This window comes from Coregonus lavaretus (genome assembly GCF_964263955.1).
Source record: "Coregonus lavaretus genome assembly, contig: HAP1_SCAFFOLD_666, whole genome shotgun sequence".
NCBI classification, from domain to species: Eukaryota; Metazoa; Chordata; class Actinopteri; order Salmoniformes; family Salmonidae; genus Coregonus; species Coregonus lavaretus.
In genome coordinates, this window is record NW_028161339.1 from 269,317 (window position 1) to 283,682 (window position 14,366).

Sequence of the window (14,366 nt, forward strand, 5' to 3'; positions counted from 1 at the left end):
TAGTACACAACTCCCAGACAGACAGGAACAGGACAACACTTGGCGATTAGATGCCTAGACCCCCCCTGGCCTGTATAAAGATTGGTAATATGGTGATAATTGGTCAGTGCACAACATTAAGCACAGGTCCCTGTGATAAAAATGAAAATGAAATGAAAATAAAAAACAACCTCTTTAGGTGGACTTTATTTAACTAATTATGTGACTTCTGAAGGTAATTGGTTGCACCAGATCTTATTTAGGCCTCTAAGGCACTGCATCGCAGTGCTAGAGGCGTCACTACAGACCCGGGTTCGATCCCAGCTGGCCGCGACCGGGAGACCCATGAGGCGGCGCACAATTGACCCATTGCGCTCTAGCTCTACGGCGTTTCCTCCGACACATTGGGGCGGGTTAAAGCAAACAGTGTGGCTTGGCAGGGTCGGGTTTCGGAGGACGCATGGCTCTCGACCTTCGCCTCTCCTGAGTCCGTATGGGAGTTGCAGTGATGGGACAAGACTGTAACTACCAATTTGGATATCACGAAAAAGGGGTGAAAAGTACCAATTTTGTGCAATGAGCCTGCAAACTTCCCTGTTTACAAAATACTATTCCAGGTCATTTTTATGAAACATTTTGTTTAATTTGATGGCTCTGCAAGCTGTTTCTGCAGAACGAGGATGTGCCTGTGAGTACAAAAGGCCGTTGGGTAAAAAAATAAAATAAATCAGTGAAAACACGGCCAAATAGAATGATACCAAAACGAACGTCGGCCACGGATGAAACTCATAGTACTCCATGACATAACACACGCATAACTACATTACATAGAAATGACAACTTTGGACCTCGTGTACAACACACAGTTACAAAATAACAGTAGAAACACAGTAACTACTATCCATGGCGTGATATTTTCTCAAAGGGGGGCCACCTCACCTGATTAATTCTGTCCTGTGCTCAATGACGATGCACTGACCAATGGTTTCATTTTAAATAGTCCTAATTAGCTTCCTCTCCTCATCTCTTCTCCTTTCCCTCATCCCTCCTTCACCCAGCCCGCTACTAAGACCGCACATCTGTTTTCGACTTCACTATCGTGATGACACTCGTCGCTGCCACTTTCCCCGGTATGAGCGGCCCGATCACCGACCCAACCCCACCACCTCCCCTCTGACCCCCGACCCCTAACCCCAACCCCGGGCTCCTCGCCACAGTCCTTGCGAAACTCTGTAGCGCCTCATACTTCGACCTCAGGTGATCGAGCTCCGCCCTCATGCTGGCGTTCTCCGATGCCAACTTATCCACTTCCTGTTGAAGCTGTGACTTCTGCTTCTCCAGCTCCTCCTTCTGGGTGACCCGTTTGACCCGGCAGCTGGCGGCGTAGCCACGGTTCTTCAGGGTGCGCCGGCGCTGTTTAAGCTGCAGGATCTCATCCTTGGTGAGGCCGCGGAGGTGCTGGTTGAGCTCCCGGACGGACATAGTCACCAGCTCATCATCTGTCAGGGTGGTCCCATTCTCCCCCGGCTCCCTCTTCACCTGGGGGAGGGGGGAGGAGGGGGAGGGGGAGGAGGGAGAGAGGGAGGTGAGTTAGGAAGGAGACATGGAGAGGCCGTAGTACACGTGTCCAACTCATTCCACGGAGGGCCTTGTGTCTGCCAGTTTTCGCTCCACCCTTGTACTTGATTGATGAATGAAGGTCACTAATTAGTAAGGAGCTCCCCTCACCTGGTTGTCTAGATCTTAATTGAAAGGAAAAACCAAAAACCCTCAAACACTTGGCCATCCGTGGAATGAGTTTGACACCCCTCAGTAGCAGGTAAGACAGAAAATACAGTACTTGGATACATCATCATATACTTCTGTCTGTGTGACATACAAACAAGCAAGTCCACATCAGTCCTGCATGAGTTCTTACCTTCAAGGCCTTGTTTCCCTTATTAGTGGTCGTCATGCCACGAGAACCACTTCCCTCTGAAAACACCTGCAGACAGGAGGGAGAGCAAGAGAGAGTGAGGGGGAGAGAGAGAGAGAGAGAGAGAGAGAGAGAGAGAGAGAGAGAGAGAGAGAGAGAGAGGAGGCAGTGCTTAGCTCAGTATAAGAAAATCTGCAACTCATCCACAAACTGTCACAGTGAAAGTGAGAACAGATACAAACAGACACTTCCTGTTTGTTGGTGGTTAGTGTGGCAGTGCCTGTGGTGTCAGAGTTCTAGAACACCCAACAAGCATTCTGATTGGTTGGCCAGGGACCAACAGGGAGAGAGATAAGAGTATTGGATAATACCATACACACACACAGATATATATATATATATATATATATAGCGAGAGAGCGAGAGAGAGAGACAGAGTGAGACAGAGTGAGACAGAGAGAGAGAGAGAGAGAGGAGAGAGAGAGAGAAAGAGACAGAGAGAGACAGAGTGAGACAGAGAGAGAGAGAGAGAGGAGAGAGAGAGAGAAAAAGACAGAGAGAGACAGAGAGAGAGAGAGAGAGAGAGAGAGAGAGAGAAGCAAGTAGATGGAGAAAGAGAAAGACCAACAAAAAGAGAGAAGGGACAAACACAAGGGCTGTGAATGAGATGAGATCAGTTCTACACACACACAGAGAGGTGCTAGCTGGGTCATTGCTCCACACAACAAGCCTCATTCAGTCAGAGGTGTGAAGACGCTGTCCCGTAGCACTGTGTGTGTGTGCGTGTGTGTGTGTGATGAAGGGCAGCCATTGTTGCAGCCGCTGAGCGATCATCATGAGACCAGTCAGGATGACTCAGCGTATTCCTGACCTCGCCGCTCTTCCCCTCTCCCTTCTCTCTCTCTCTCTCCCTTCTCTCCCTCCCTCCCCTCCCCCTCTCTCCCAACCCTTCTCTTTCTCTCCCCCTCTCCATTTTCTCTCTATGCCTCATCCCCATCCATACCCTTCTTTCTCTCTCTCTTTCTACCTCTCTTTTCTTGTTGTCTTTCTATATTTCACGCTCTGCTGCAAGTTAATAACTCTCTCTCACTAATTCACAACTAGCGGCACGTGTAGCATTACACTGATTGACCTCTCTCTCGTCACACCCCAAACTGCATAGATCAATAAGACTCCCCCTTCCTCCCTTCCTCCCTTCTGCTCTCTCTGTTTTTCTAGGAAGGTGGGATGGAGCGTCTAGAGAAGGGACTAAAAAACAAGTGGAGCTCTGAGGTTTTTATTTTCCTAATGAAGAAGAAGAAATATAATGAATGAATTGAAAAAACAATGTAGGCCTATCGAGAAGCTGTTCAACTCAAATGTTATTTGTCACATGCGCCAAACCCTAACCCCAAAAACAGGTGTAGATCTTACCGTAAAATGCTTACTTACAAGCCCTTAAACAACAATGCTAAAGAAATAGAGTTAAGAAAATATTTACTAAATAAACTAAAGTAAAAAATAAAATAAAAAGTAACACAATAAAATAACAATAACGAGGCTATATACAGGGGGTACCGGTACCAAGTCAATCTGCGGGGGTACAGGTTAGTCGAGGTAATTTGTACATGTTGGTAGGGGTAAAGTGACTATGCATAGATAATAAACAGTGAATAGCAGCATTGTAAAAACAAGGGGGGGGGGGGTCAATGTAAATAGTCTGGGTGGCCATTTGATTAATTGTTCAGCAGTCTTATGGCTTGGGGGTAGAAGCTGGAACTAGACTTGGCGCTCTGGTACCGCTTGCCGTGCGGTACCAGAGAGAACAGTCTATGACTTGGGTGACTGGAGTCTGACAATTGTTTGGGCCTTCCTCTGACACCGCCTAGTATATACTGTAGGTCCTGGATGGCAGGAAGCATGGCCCCAGTGATGTACTGGGCCACACGCACTACCCTCTGTAGCGCCTTATGGTCAGATGCCGAGCAGTTGCCATACCAGGCGGTGATGCAACCGGTCAGGATGCTCTCGATGGTGCAGCCCTCTTCACGACAGTCTTGGTGTGTTTGGACCATGATAGTTTGTTGGTGATGTGGACACCAAGGAACTTGAAACTCTCGACCCGCTCCACTACGCCCTGTCGATGTGAATGGGGACGTGTTCGGCCCTCCTTTTCCTGTAGTCCACGATCAGCTCCTTTGTCTTTCTCACATTGAGGGAGAGGTTGTTGTCCTGGCACCAGCAAACTTAATGATGGTGTTGGAGTCATGCTTGGCCACGCAGTCGTGGGTGAACAGGGAGTACAGGAGGGGACTAAGCACTCACCCCTGAGGGGCCCCAGTGTTGAGGATCAGCGTTGCAGATGTATGGTCCTCTGTAGCTCAATTGGTAGAGCATGGCGCTTGTAATGCCAGGGTAGTGGGTTCGATCCCCGGGACCACCCATACGTAAAAATGTATGCACACATGACTGTAAGTCGCTTTGGATAAAAGCGTCTGCTAAATGGCATATTATATTATTATATTATTATTATTATTGTTGCCTAACCTCACCACCTGGTTGTGGTCTTTTCAGCGCGTCCATTCTAGATAGACCTATTACACACATACACACGGCAAACCACACACACGTCAAACCACACCACACACACATATATCACACACACGTATCACACACACACACATACATATCACACATCACACACCACACACACATATCACACATGTCACACATACGTCACAAACACACACACACACACACACACTACACCACACCACACACACACACACACACACACACTACACACACACACACACTACACCACACACATCACACCACATTCCACAAAGCCCTGAGCTTCCAGGAATCTGTGCCAACGAGCCTCCTCTACCTATAATACAAGTCACTAATGTCGAACACTACATTACTACTACAATACTACACCCACTACAACTACGATATTACTATACTACTACTACTACTCAGTGGCAGTCAGTGCCATTTATGATGAGGGAGGACAATATATATATATATATATATATATATATATATATAAATATTTTTGCATGGCCTTATGTCTATTACAGCATATTGGATGACTTTCATTCATATTCCATTCACCCAGTTCAATGTAACGTTGATAGGTTTAGGCTACTACGTGATACTCTAATGTTCCCTGGTACCCATCATGAGGTTGTTCCAACCTAGCCTGTGAATGGAAGATTACAACGTAGGTGCACACAGATCAACAGACAGTGACACGTTCAACACCGCCTGCATCTAGCTGATCTAGAGTGTAATCATTAGTCCAACAGTTGCAAACGAGAGTTTCTATTGGACAAATTCAGGTATGTTTATCCCCGTTTGCTTCCGTTTTAAGAAACGTTTTTTTCAACAGAATCGGCTAAATGACTACACCCTTGATCACACGTAAACACAGTTCACTTTCATAGCAGCCACGTTGTATTCCTTCTGGCATCTATGCACTCTCCTCCTCTCACCTTTTCCCATCGTTTGTGGACTTCATTGCACAACACATCAGCTGTATGTGACCAGGCGAAAAAAACTTTCCAAGCCAAACCGTATCATAACAGCTACACACAGCCTACATCGTTGTCACCATATTAGCTAAAGTAACGTCCTAGTCAACAGCTAATAGAACTAATGCATTAGTAAACCGGCTACAATCATGCAGTAATGTTACAGTGTATAGTCACTAAGCAGTTTAGCAGTTACACCGGCGGGCCCCGGTGGCAATACATTCATCAAACTAAAAGCTTACCTTGACTTGGAAGAGTTCAAGTGTTGTGTTGGATAGTCATAGCCAGCTAGCTAACTAGCATCCCTCTGTTTGAGCAAGGTGTTTTGAGTAGGCTAAACTAGCTAGCTGCATATGCTAGCTAAGTAAGTGAAACTGAAAGTGAAAAAAAAGATGAAATATCTCTCTCTCTCTCGCGCTTCTCCTTAATTTTTTGAAGAAATTAATCTGTTCAAAACTGTTCAACTATTGTATTTCTCTCTCTTTGAGTCAACTACTCACCACATTTTATGCACTGCAGTGCTAGCTAGCTGTAGCTTATGCTTTCAGTACTAGATTACTTCTCTGATCATTTGATTGGGTGGACAACATGTCAGTTCATGCTGCAAGAGCTCTGATAGGTTGGAGGATGTCCTCCGGAATTACTGTGTAAGTCTATGGAAGGGGGTGAGAACCAAGAGTCTCCTAGGTTTTGTATTGAAGTCAATATACCAAGAGGAGGACTGAAGCTAGCTGTCCTCCAGCTACACCATGGTGCTACCCTACTGAGTTCTGTTGAGGCTACTGTAGACCTTCATTGCAAAACAGTTTTAATCAAATATTTGGTGACGTGAATATATTTAGTATAGTTTTATCTAAAGAGTAAAACTTTATAAATGTTTTTTAAATGAAATTCTCTGAGGAGGAATGTCCTCCCCTTCCTCCTCTGAGGATCCTCCACTGCTACTAATATACTACTACTACTACTACTACTACTACTACTACTACTACTAGTACTCCTTCACCCACTACAACTACAAAACTACTACTTCTATTGCTACTGCTACTACTACTACTGCTACTACTTCACACTACAACTACTTCTATAAAACTACTACTGCTACTACTACAAGTACTTCTATAAAACTACTAATAATAATGCTACTACTACTACTTCATCCACTACAACTGCTTCTATAAAACTACTACCACTACTACAGCTGTGACTGCTATCAAAACTCCTCATACTGCATCCTTCTACTATTACTGCAACAACAACAATACTTAAACGCTATAATAGCTTTAATTCATGGCATCATTGGTGGATGATTGTTTGTTGTATATCAAGTGTTTTCCTCATCATTGCTTTTTCTGCCAGGCATGATCTTATTTCCCTTGTGCCCCAAAACCCCCTCACACACATGTACGGACAGACACACACACAGACCCATGCCAGAGGGGTACACAAACAATGCACACAAAATCAGGTCTCTGTGTGCTGAAATGACAGTGTACACACACACACACACACAAAAGCAAACATGTATATGAAAATACAGTGGGGGAAAAAAGTATTTAGTCAGCCACCAATTGTGCAAGTTCTCCCACTTAAAAAGATGAGAGAGGCCTGTAATTTTCATCATAGGTACACGTCAAGTATGACAGACAAAATGAGAAAAGAAATCCAGAAAATCACATTGTAGGATTTTTAATGAATTTATTTGCAAATTATGGTGGAAAATAAGTATTTGGTCAATAACAAAAGTTTCTCAATACTTTGTTATATACCCTTTGTTGGCAATGACACAGGTCAAACGTTTTCTGTAAGTCTTCACAAGGTTTTCACACACTGTTGCTGATATTTTGGCCCATTCCTCCATGCAGATCTCCTCTAGAGCAGTGTTGTTTTGGGGCTGTCGCTGGGCAACACGGACTTTCAACTCCCTCCAAAGATTTTCTATGGGGTTGAGATCTGGAGACTGGCTAGGCCACTCCAGGACCTTGAAATGCTTCTTACGAAGCCACTCCTTCGTTGCCCGGGCGGTGTGTTTGGGATCATTGTCATGCTGAAAGACCCAGCCACGTTTCATCTTCAATGCCCTTGCTGATGGAAGGAGGTTTTCACTCAAAATCTCACGATACATGGCCCCATTCATTCTTTCCTTTACACGGATCAGTCGTCCTGGTCCCTTTGCAGAAAAACAGCCCCAAAGCATGATGTTTCCACCCCCATGCTTCACAGTAGGTATGGTGTTCTTTGGATGCAACTCAGCATTCTTTGTCCTCCAAACACGACAAGTTGAGTTTTTACCAAAAAGTTCTATTTTGGTTTCATCTGACCATATGACATTCTCCCAATCCTCTTCTGGATCATCCAAATGCACTCTAGCAAACTTCAGATGGGCCTGGACATGTACTGGCTTAAGCAGGGGGACACGTCTGGCACTGCAGGATTCGAGTCCCTGGCGGCGTAGTGTGTTACTGATGGTAGGCTTTGTTACTTTGGTCCCAGCTCTCTGCAGGTCATTCACTAGGTCCCCCCGTGTGGTTCTGGGATTTTTGCTCACCGTTCTTGTGATCATTTTGACCCCACGGGGTGAGATCTTGCGTGGAGCCCCAGATCGAGGGAGATTATCAGTGGTCTTGTATGTCTTCCATTCCCTAATAATTGCTCCCACAGTTGATTTCTTCAAACCAAGCTGCTTACCTATTGCAGATTCAGTCTTCCCAGCCTGGTGCAGGTCTACAATTTTGTTTCTGGTGTCCTTTGACAGCTCTTTGGTCTTGGCCATAGTGGAGTTTGGAGTGTGACTGTTTGAGGTTGTGGACAGGTGTCTTTTATACTGATAACAAGTTCAAACAGGTGCCATTAATACAGGTAACGAGTGGAGGACAGAGGAGCCTCTTAAAGAAGAAGTTACAGGTCTGTGAGAGCCAGAAATCTTGCTTGTTTGTAGGTGACCAAATACTTATTTTCCACCATAATTTGCTAATAAATTCATTAAAAATCCTACAATGTGATTTACTGGATTTTTTTCCCTCAATTTGTCTGTCATAGTTGACGTGTACCTATGATGAAAATTACAGGCCTCTCTCATCTTTTTAAGTGGGAGAACTTGCACAATTGGTGGCTGACTAAATACTTTTTCCCCCACTGTATACATATTGAGAGGAAGAAGTGGAGGCCGCTAGTAAGTTACCTAGGAAGGAGAGAGTCTGCTGAGCAAAGACATCATCATTTATCTCACACACACACACACACACACACACACAGTGGGGCAAGGAGAGGAGGGCAGCTCAAGCACCCTACTCATTACCGTGTAGCCGTTGCCGTGTGGTCATTGCTAAAGCAACGGTTGCTGTGGCAGGCGGTATTTTTATGGAATGTCTGAAAGAACGCTGACATCTTCAGAGCTGTTACAGCAGAGAGAAAGGGATAGAGGGGGGGAGGAGAAGAGAGAGAGGGAAGCTGGGAGGTAGGAAGGGTGGAAAAGACAGGAACAAGAAAGCAGAGGAGATTAGAGGGGAAAAGGGGGAGAGGGAAGGAAAGAGAAAGAGAGAAGAGGTGAAAAGGGAGAATGGGAGCGGAAAAGGTGAAAGAGGGGAAAGGAGGGAGAGGGATGGAGGAGTGAAAGAAGGGCTGACGTCTTCAGAGCGGATTGTTACAGTTAGAGAACAGAGAATAGTGCAGAGTAGGGAAAGAGAGAGAGGAGGAGAGAGAGTAGGAGGGAGGGAGGGAGGGAGGGAAAGGATGGAGAGAGGGGGCAGAGTGGAGGAGGAGGGAGGGAAAGGATGGAGAGAGGGGGCAGAGAGGAGGAGGAGGGAGGGAAAGGATGGAGAGAGGGGGCAGAGAGGAGGAGGAGGGAGGGAAAGGATGGAGAGAGGGGGCAGAGAGGAGGGAGGGAAAGGATGGAGAGAGGGGGCAGAGAGGAGGAGGAGGGAGGGAAAGGATGGAGAGAGGGGGCAGAGAGGAGGGAGGGAAAGGATGGAGAGAGGGGGCAGAGAAGAGGAGGGAGGGAGGGAAAGGATGGAGAGAGGGGGCAGAGAGGAGGAGGGAGGGAGGGAAAGGATGGAGAGAGGGGGCAGAGAGGAGGAGGTGAGGGGTGGAAGAGGAGGGGGGATGGAATAAGGAGGGACAATTGGGAGAAAGGAGGAGGGGAAGGAGAGAAAGAGAGAAAAAAAGTGAGGAGGGAGAGAAGGAGGGACGGAGGAAGGGGTGGGAAAGCTCTTGGTCGAAACTGCATCCTCAACACATTTCTAAGAACTGGACGGAGGGAGGGAGGAGGGGAGAGAGAGAGAGGGGGATTGGGGTTGAGGAGGAGTGAAAAACTCCTGAACTCAGCAAGGGGACTAAAAACACCAATTCGATAAGTTCCGAAGTTGATCAGACACTAAAAAACTGCTGTCGCTGGCTCTCTCTCTCACACACACACAAAATCAGTCTTGCTGAAACATCAAAATACGGTTGAAGAAAATGTAACACAGTGAAGTCAGAAATCAGGATGAAAATTAAAGTTGAAATTAGATTTTTAAATGATACCAGTAGATGGACAGCTATTCAGCGCCAACTGCCAAGTAATAAGGAATGCGTGTATGTGCTTCCTGCTTACAAGCAAAAACTCAAACAGGAAGTACCAGTGACGCTGGTAGTTCCTCAATACGGTAGTCGTCCAATGAAGCGGATGCTAATCTACAGGACTGTTTCACTAGCACAGACTGGAATATGTTCTGGGATTCATCCAATAACATTGAGGAGTTTACCACATCAGTCATCGACTTCATTAATAAGTGCATTGACGACGACATCCCCACAGTGACCGTACGTACATACCCCAACCAGAAGCCATGAACTACAGGCAACATCCATACTGAGCTAAAGGCTAGAGCTGTCGCTTTCAAGGAGTGGGACACTAATCCGGACGCTTATAAGAAATCCTGCTATGACCTCCGACATGACATCAGACAGGCAAAGCGTCAATACAGGACTAAAATCGAATCCTACTCCACCGGCTCTGACGCTCGACAGATGTGGCAGGGTTTGTAAACTATCACAGATTACAAAGGGAAGCCCAGTGACGCGAGCCTACCAGACGAGCTTAATGCCTTCTATGCTCGCTTCAAGGCAAGCAACACTGAACCATGCATGATAACACCAGCTGTTCCGGACGACTGTGTGATCTCGCTCTCCGTAGCCGATGTGAGTAAGACCTTTAATCAGGTTAACATCACCCCACCTCTCTGCGCAGATTTATTTATACACACTCCACGCACGCACACACACACACACACACACACACACACACACAGTATTATAGCCTACTTTTGTGACTTGAGGCCTGTGGTGCGTGCGCATGTGTGTGTGTGTGTGTGTGCGGTGTGTGCGTACGTGTGGTGTGTGGTGTGTGTGTGCACGTGGAGTGTGTGTGTGTATAAATAAACCTGTGCAGAGAGGTGGGGTGAACAACAACAGAAGTCAAGCCTCAGACAGACAATGTATGCGTCCTAAATGACACCCTATTCCCTACATCAGGGATGGGCAACTGGCGGCCCGCAGGCCACATGTGGTCCGCGACCCCCCTTTTGAAGGCCCGCGGAACAATAAAAAATAAAAATAAATCAGTCAGGGTCTCAACTCAGTTAGAATAATAGAATACACAAGGTGAATTTCGAAAATTGGTTGTGCATCAGCAGTCACTCAATTAGCCCATGTCAGCAATTATTTTTTTAGATTAGTAAATTAGTCTAGCGGCCAGCTGTCTAAACTTGTAGTAAGCATGGTGGAATTACCGATCGGGGTGGGGCCCATTGATCATCAGTTATCATATTAAAAACTTCAAACATTTGCCTCCATCCTATGGCAAAATGTGTAGAATTGCAGGAAATTAGCTGTAAAACTGCTAAATTTTCTCTCTGCCCCATGGCAAAATCTGTAGAATTGCAGCAAACTTTCTTTAAAACGTCTAAAATGTTTTCTATGCCCCATGGCAAAATGTGCAGAATTGCAAGAAATGAACATGATAACTTATTTTCACTGTCATGAAGGGTGGATGTGGGTACGCAGACCCGGGCCCATCAAAATTAGTGCACTATACAGGGAATAGAGTGCCATTAGGGATGCAGCCAGTAAATCAATCTGTCCTTGTTCCCTGACTGTTTAATCTGATGTAATCTAATATAATGTCATCCCTACAGAACAACAATCTGATCAGTGGCTTTATCTCTGTCTGCTAATCTCTAATGCAGGTTGTGGATTCTGCTAAACGGCTCTGTGATGATTGTGTGGAGAGAGAGAGAGAGACAGAGAGAAAGAGAGAGAGAGAAAGAGAGAGAGAGAAAGAGAGAGAGAGAGAGAGACAGAGAGAAAGAGAGAGACAGAGAGAAAGAGAGAGAGAGAGAGAGAGAGAGAGAGAGAGAGAGAGAGAGAGAGGCATATCAAAAATAGTCCCTTCTCTCGACCTGCCTCCCTCCTTCATAGAAAAACAGAGAGAGGAGGGAAGGGAAGGAGGAGTCTTATTGATCTAGGCAGTTTGGGGTGTGACGAGAGAGAGGTCAATCATTTAAGTGTAACGCTACGCATGCTAGCTAATTGTGAATTAAATCAAATCAAATTGTATTTGCCACATGCGCTGCATACAACAGGTGTATAGACCTTACAGTCAAATGCTTACTTATAAGCCCTTAACCAACAATGCAGTTTTAAGAAAAATAAGTGTTAAGCTAAAAATAGATAAGTAAAAATTATAATTAAAGAGCAGCAGTAAAATAACAGTAGGGAGGCTATATACAGGGGGTACCAGTATAGAGTCAATGTGCGGGGACACAGGTTAGTCGAGGTAATTGAGGTAATATGTACATGTGGGTAGAGGTAAAGTGACTATGCATAGATAATAAACAGAGAGTAGCAGCAGCGTAAAAAAGAGGGGGGGGGACAATGCAAATAATCCGGGTAGCTATTTGATTAGCTGTTCAGGAGTCTTATGGCTTGGGGGTAGAAACTGTTAAGAAGCCTTTTGGACCTAGACTTTGCGCTCCGGTACCTCTTGCCGTGCGGTATCAGAGAGAACAGTCCATGGGTGGCTGGAGTCTTTGGCAATTTTTAGGGCCTTCCTCTGACACCGCCTGGTATAGAGGTCCCGGATGGCAGGAAGCTTGGCCCCAGTGATGTACTGGGCCGTACACACTACCCTCTGTAGTGCTTTGCTGTCGGAGGCCGAGCAGTTGCCATACCAGGCGGTGATCCAACCAGTCAGGATGCTCTCGATGGTGCAGCTGTATAACTTTGAGTATCTGAGGACCCATGCCAAATATTTTCAGTCTCCTGAGGCTTTGTCGTTCCCTCTTCACAACTGTCTTGGTGTGTTTGGACCATGATAGTTTGTTGGTGATGTGGACACCAAGGAACTTGTAGCTCTCAACCTGCACTTCATGGCTACAGACGTGAGTGCTACAGGTCGGTAGTCATTTAGGCAGGTTACCTTAGTGTTCTTGGGCATAGGGACTATGGTGGCCTGCTTGAAACATGTTGGCATTACAGACTCAGTCAGGGACAGGTTTAAAATGTCAGTGAAGACACTTGCCAGTTGGTCAGCGCATGCTCGGAGTACACGTCCTGGTAATCTGTCTGGCCCTGCGGCCTTGTGAATGTTGACCTGTTTAAAAGCTCTTACTCATGTCGGCTACGGAGAGTGTGATCACACAGTCGTCCGGAAAAGCTGATGCTCTCATGCATGCTTCAGTGTTGCTTGCCTCGAAGCGAGCATAGAAGTAATTTAGCTCGTCTGGTAAGCTTGTGTCACTGGGCAATTAGAAATCAGTTCAGTGATAATGGAGAGAGAGATAAAGAGGGAGAGAGAGAGAGAGAGAGAGAGGAGAGAGAGAGAGAGAGAGAGAGAGAGAGAGAGAGAGAGAGAGAGAGAGAGAGAGAGAGAGAGAGAGAGAGAAGTTATTAACTTGCAGCAGAGCGTGAAATAAGAAAAGACAACAAGAAAAGAGATAGAGAGAGAAAACAAGAAGATGGAGAGAGAACAGAGGGAGTTAAGATAGAGAGAGACAAAGAGAGGAGACAAAGGCTTAGAGAGGAGGAGAGAGAAAGAAAGAAAGAAAGAAAGAAAGAAAGAAAGAAAGAAAGAAAGAAAGAAAGAAAGAAAGAAAGAAAAGAAAGAAAGAAAGAAAGAAAGAAAGAAAATAGAAAAACAAACAAACAAACAAACAAACAACAAAAGAATAGCTAAAAAAAGGAGCAAACATTTCTCACTTTTCTGCAAGATTACAGAAATAAAGTGTTGTGGGTGTGTGTGTGTGTTTTCCCCAATCGCAGGTAGGTAGTCTGAGTGTGTGATGACAAATTCCCTAACACCAGCACAAAATGTGCACCGTCAGGCGATCGAGGCTCCGGCACCTTTTGATTTTTTATTTAGTAAGGGCTTTACACAGAGGAGAAAAACATGGTAGGTTAATTTACTTCTCCCCAGCTAACAGGGTGAGAGTGTGTACTGTATGTGTATATGTGTGTGTATGTACGGAGACAGATAAAGTTCAAGTGCATCAAATGTTATTTCCCCTCCGATACTTCCAAGGTCAGCACAAAAATACCCCGATAATAAATGTATACTGTACCTTTAAGAAACACACATACACCCTCAACCAGTGTGTGTGTGTGTGTGTGTGTGTGTGTGTGTGTGTACTCAGCACCTAGATATGTGAATCCTTAGGGATTTCATCATCATCATCATCATGGATAACGTGAGGGAGGAAGAGATAGTGGTAGAAAAAGACAAAGAGAACAAAAGAGAGAAGAAGAACTAAAACAGCATACCAATGATATTATCCAGGAAGAGCGGGAGAGTGTTTACTATATGGTCATACCATCTCCATCTCTCTTGTCTTCTCATGATAGGAAATATATTCTGAAACTAAAGAGATGCCTTCTCTACCTCCTCCTAAAAAGCAAATGATTGTAAATTCAGGAGGAAGAGA

The 14,366-nt window shown here is 45.4% G+C and overlaps 1 protein-coding gene across 1 annotated transcript; it reads right to left on the reverse strand.

Annotated features, from left to right (window-relative positions):
* Positions 1–1,044: 1,044 nt before the first annotated feature.
* On the reverse strand, positions 1,045–1,960 carry LOC311120789 (transcription factor MafG-like; the record flags this gene model as incomplete). Its single annotated transcript, XM_084195365.1, has 2 exons — positions 1,898–1,960; positions 1,045–1,518 (listed from the first exon to the last, which is right to left on the reverse strand). Exons 1-2 carry the CDS (start codon positions 1,931–1,933, stop codon positions 1,045–1,047), a joined length of 510 nt encoding a protein of 169 aa, XP_084051491.1. The 5' UTR covers positions 1,934–1,960.
* Between the last annotated feature and the right edge of the window lie 12,406 nt (positions 1,961–14,366).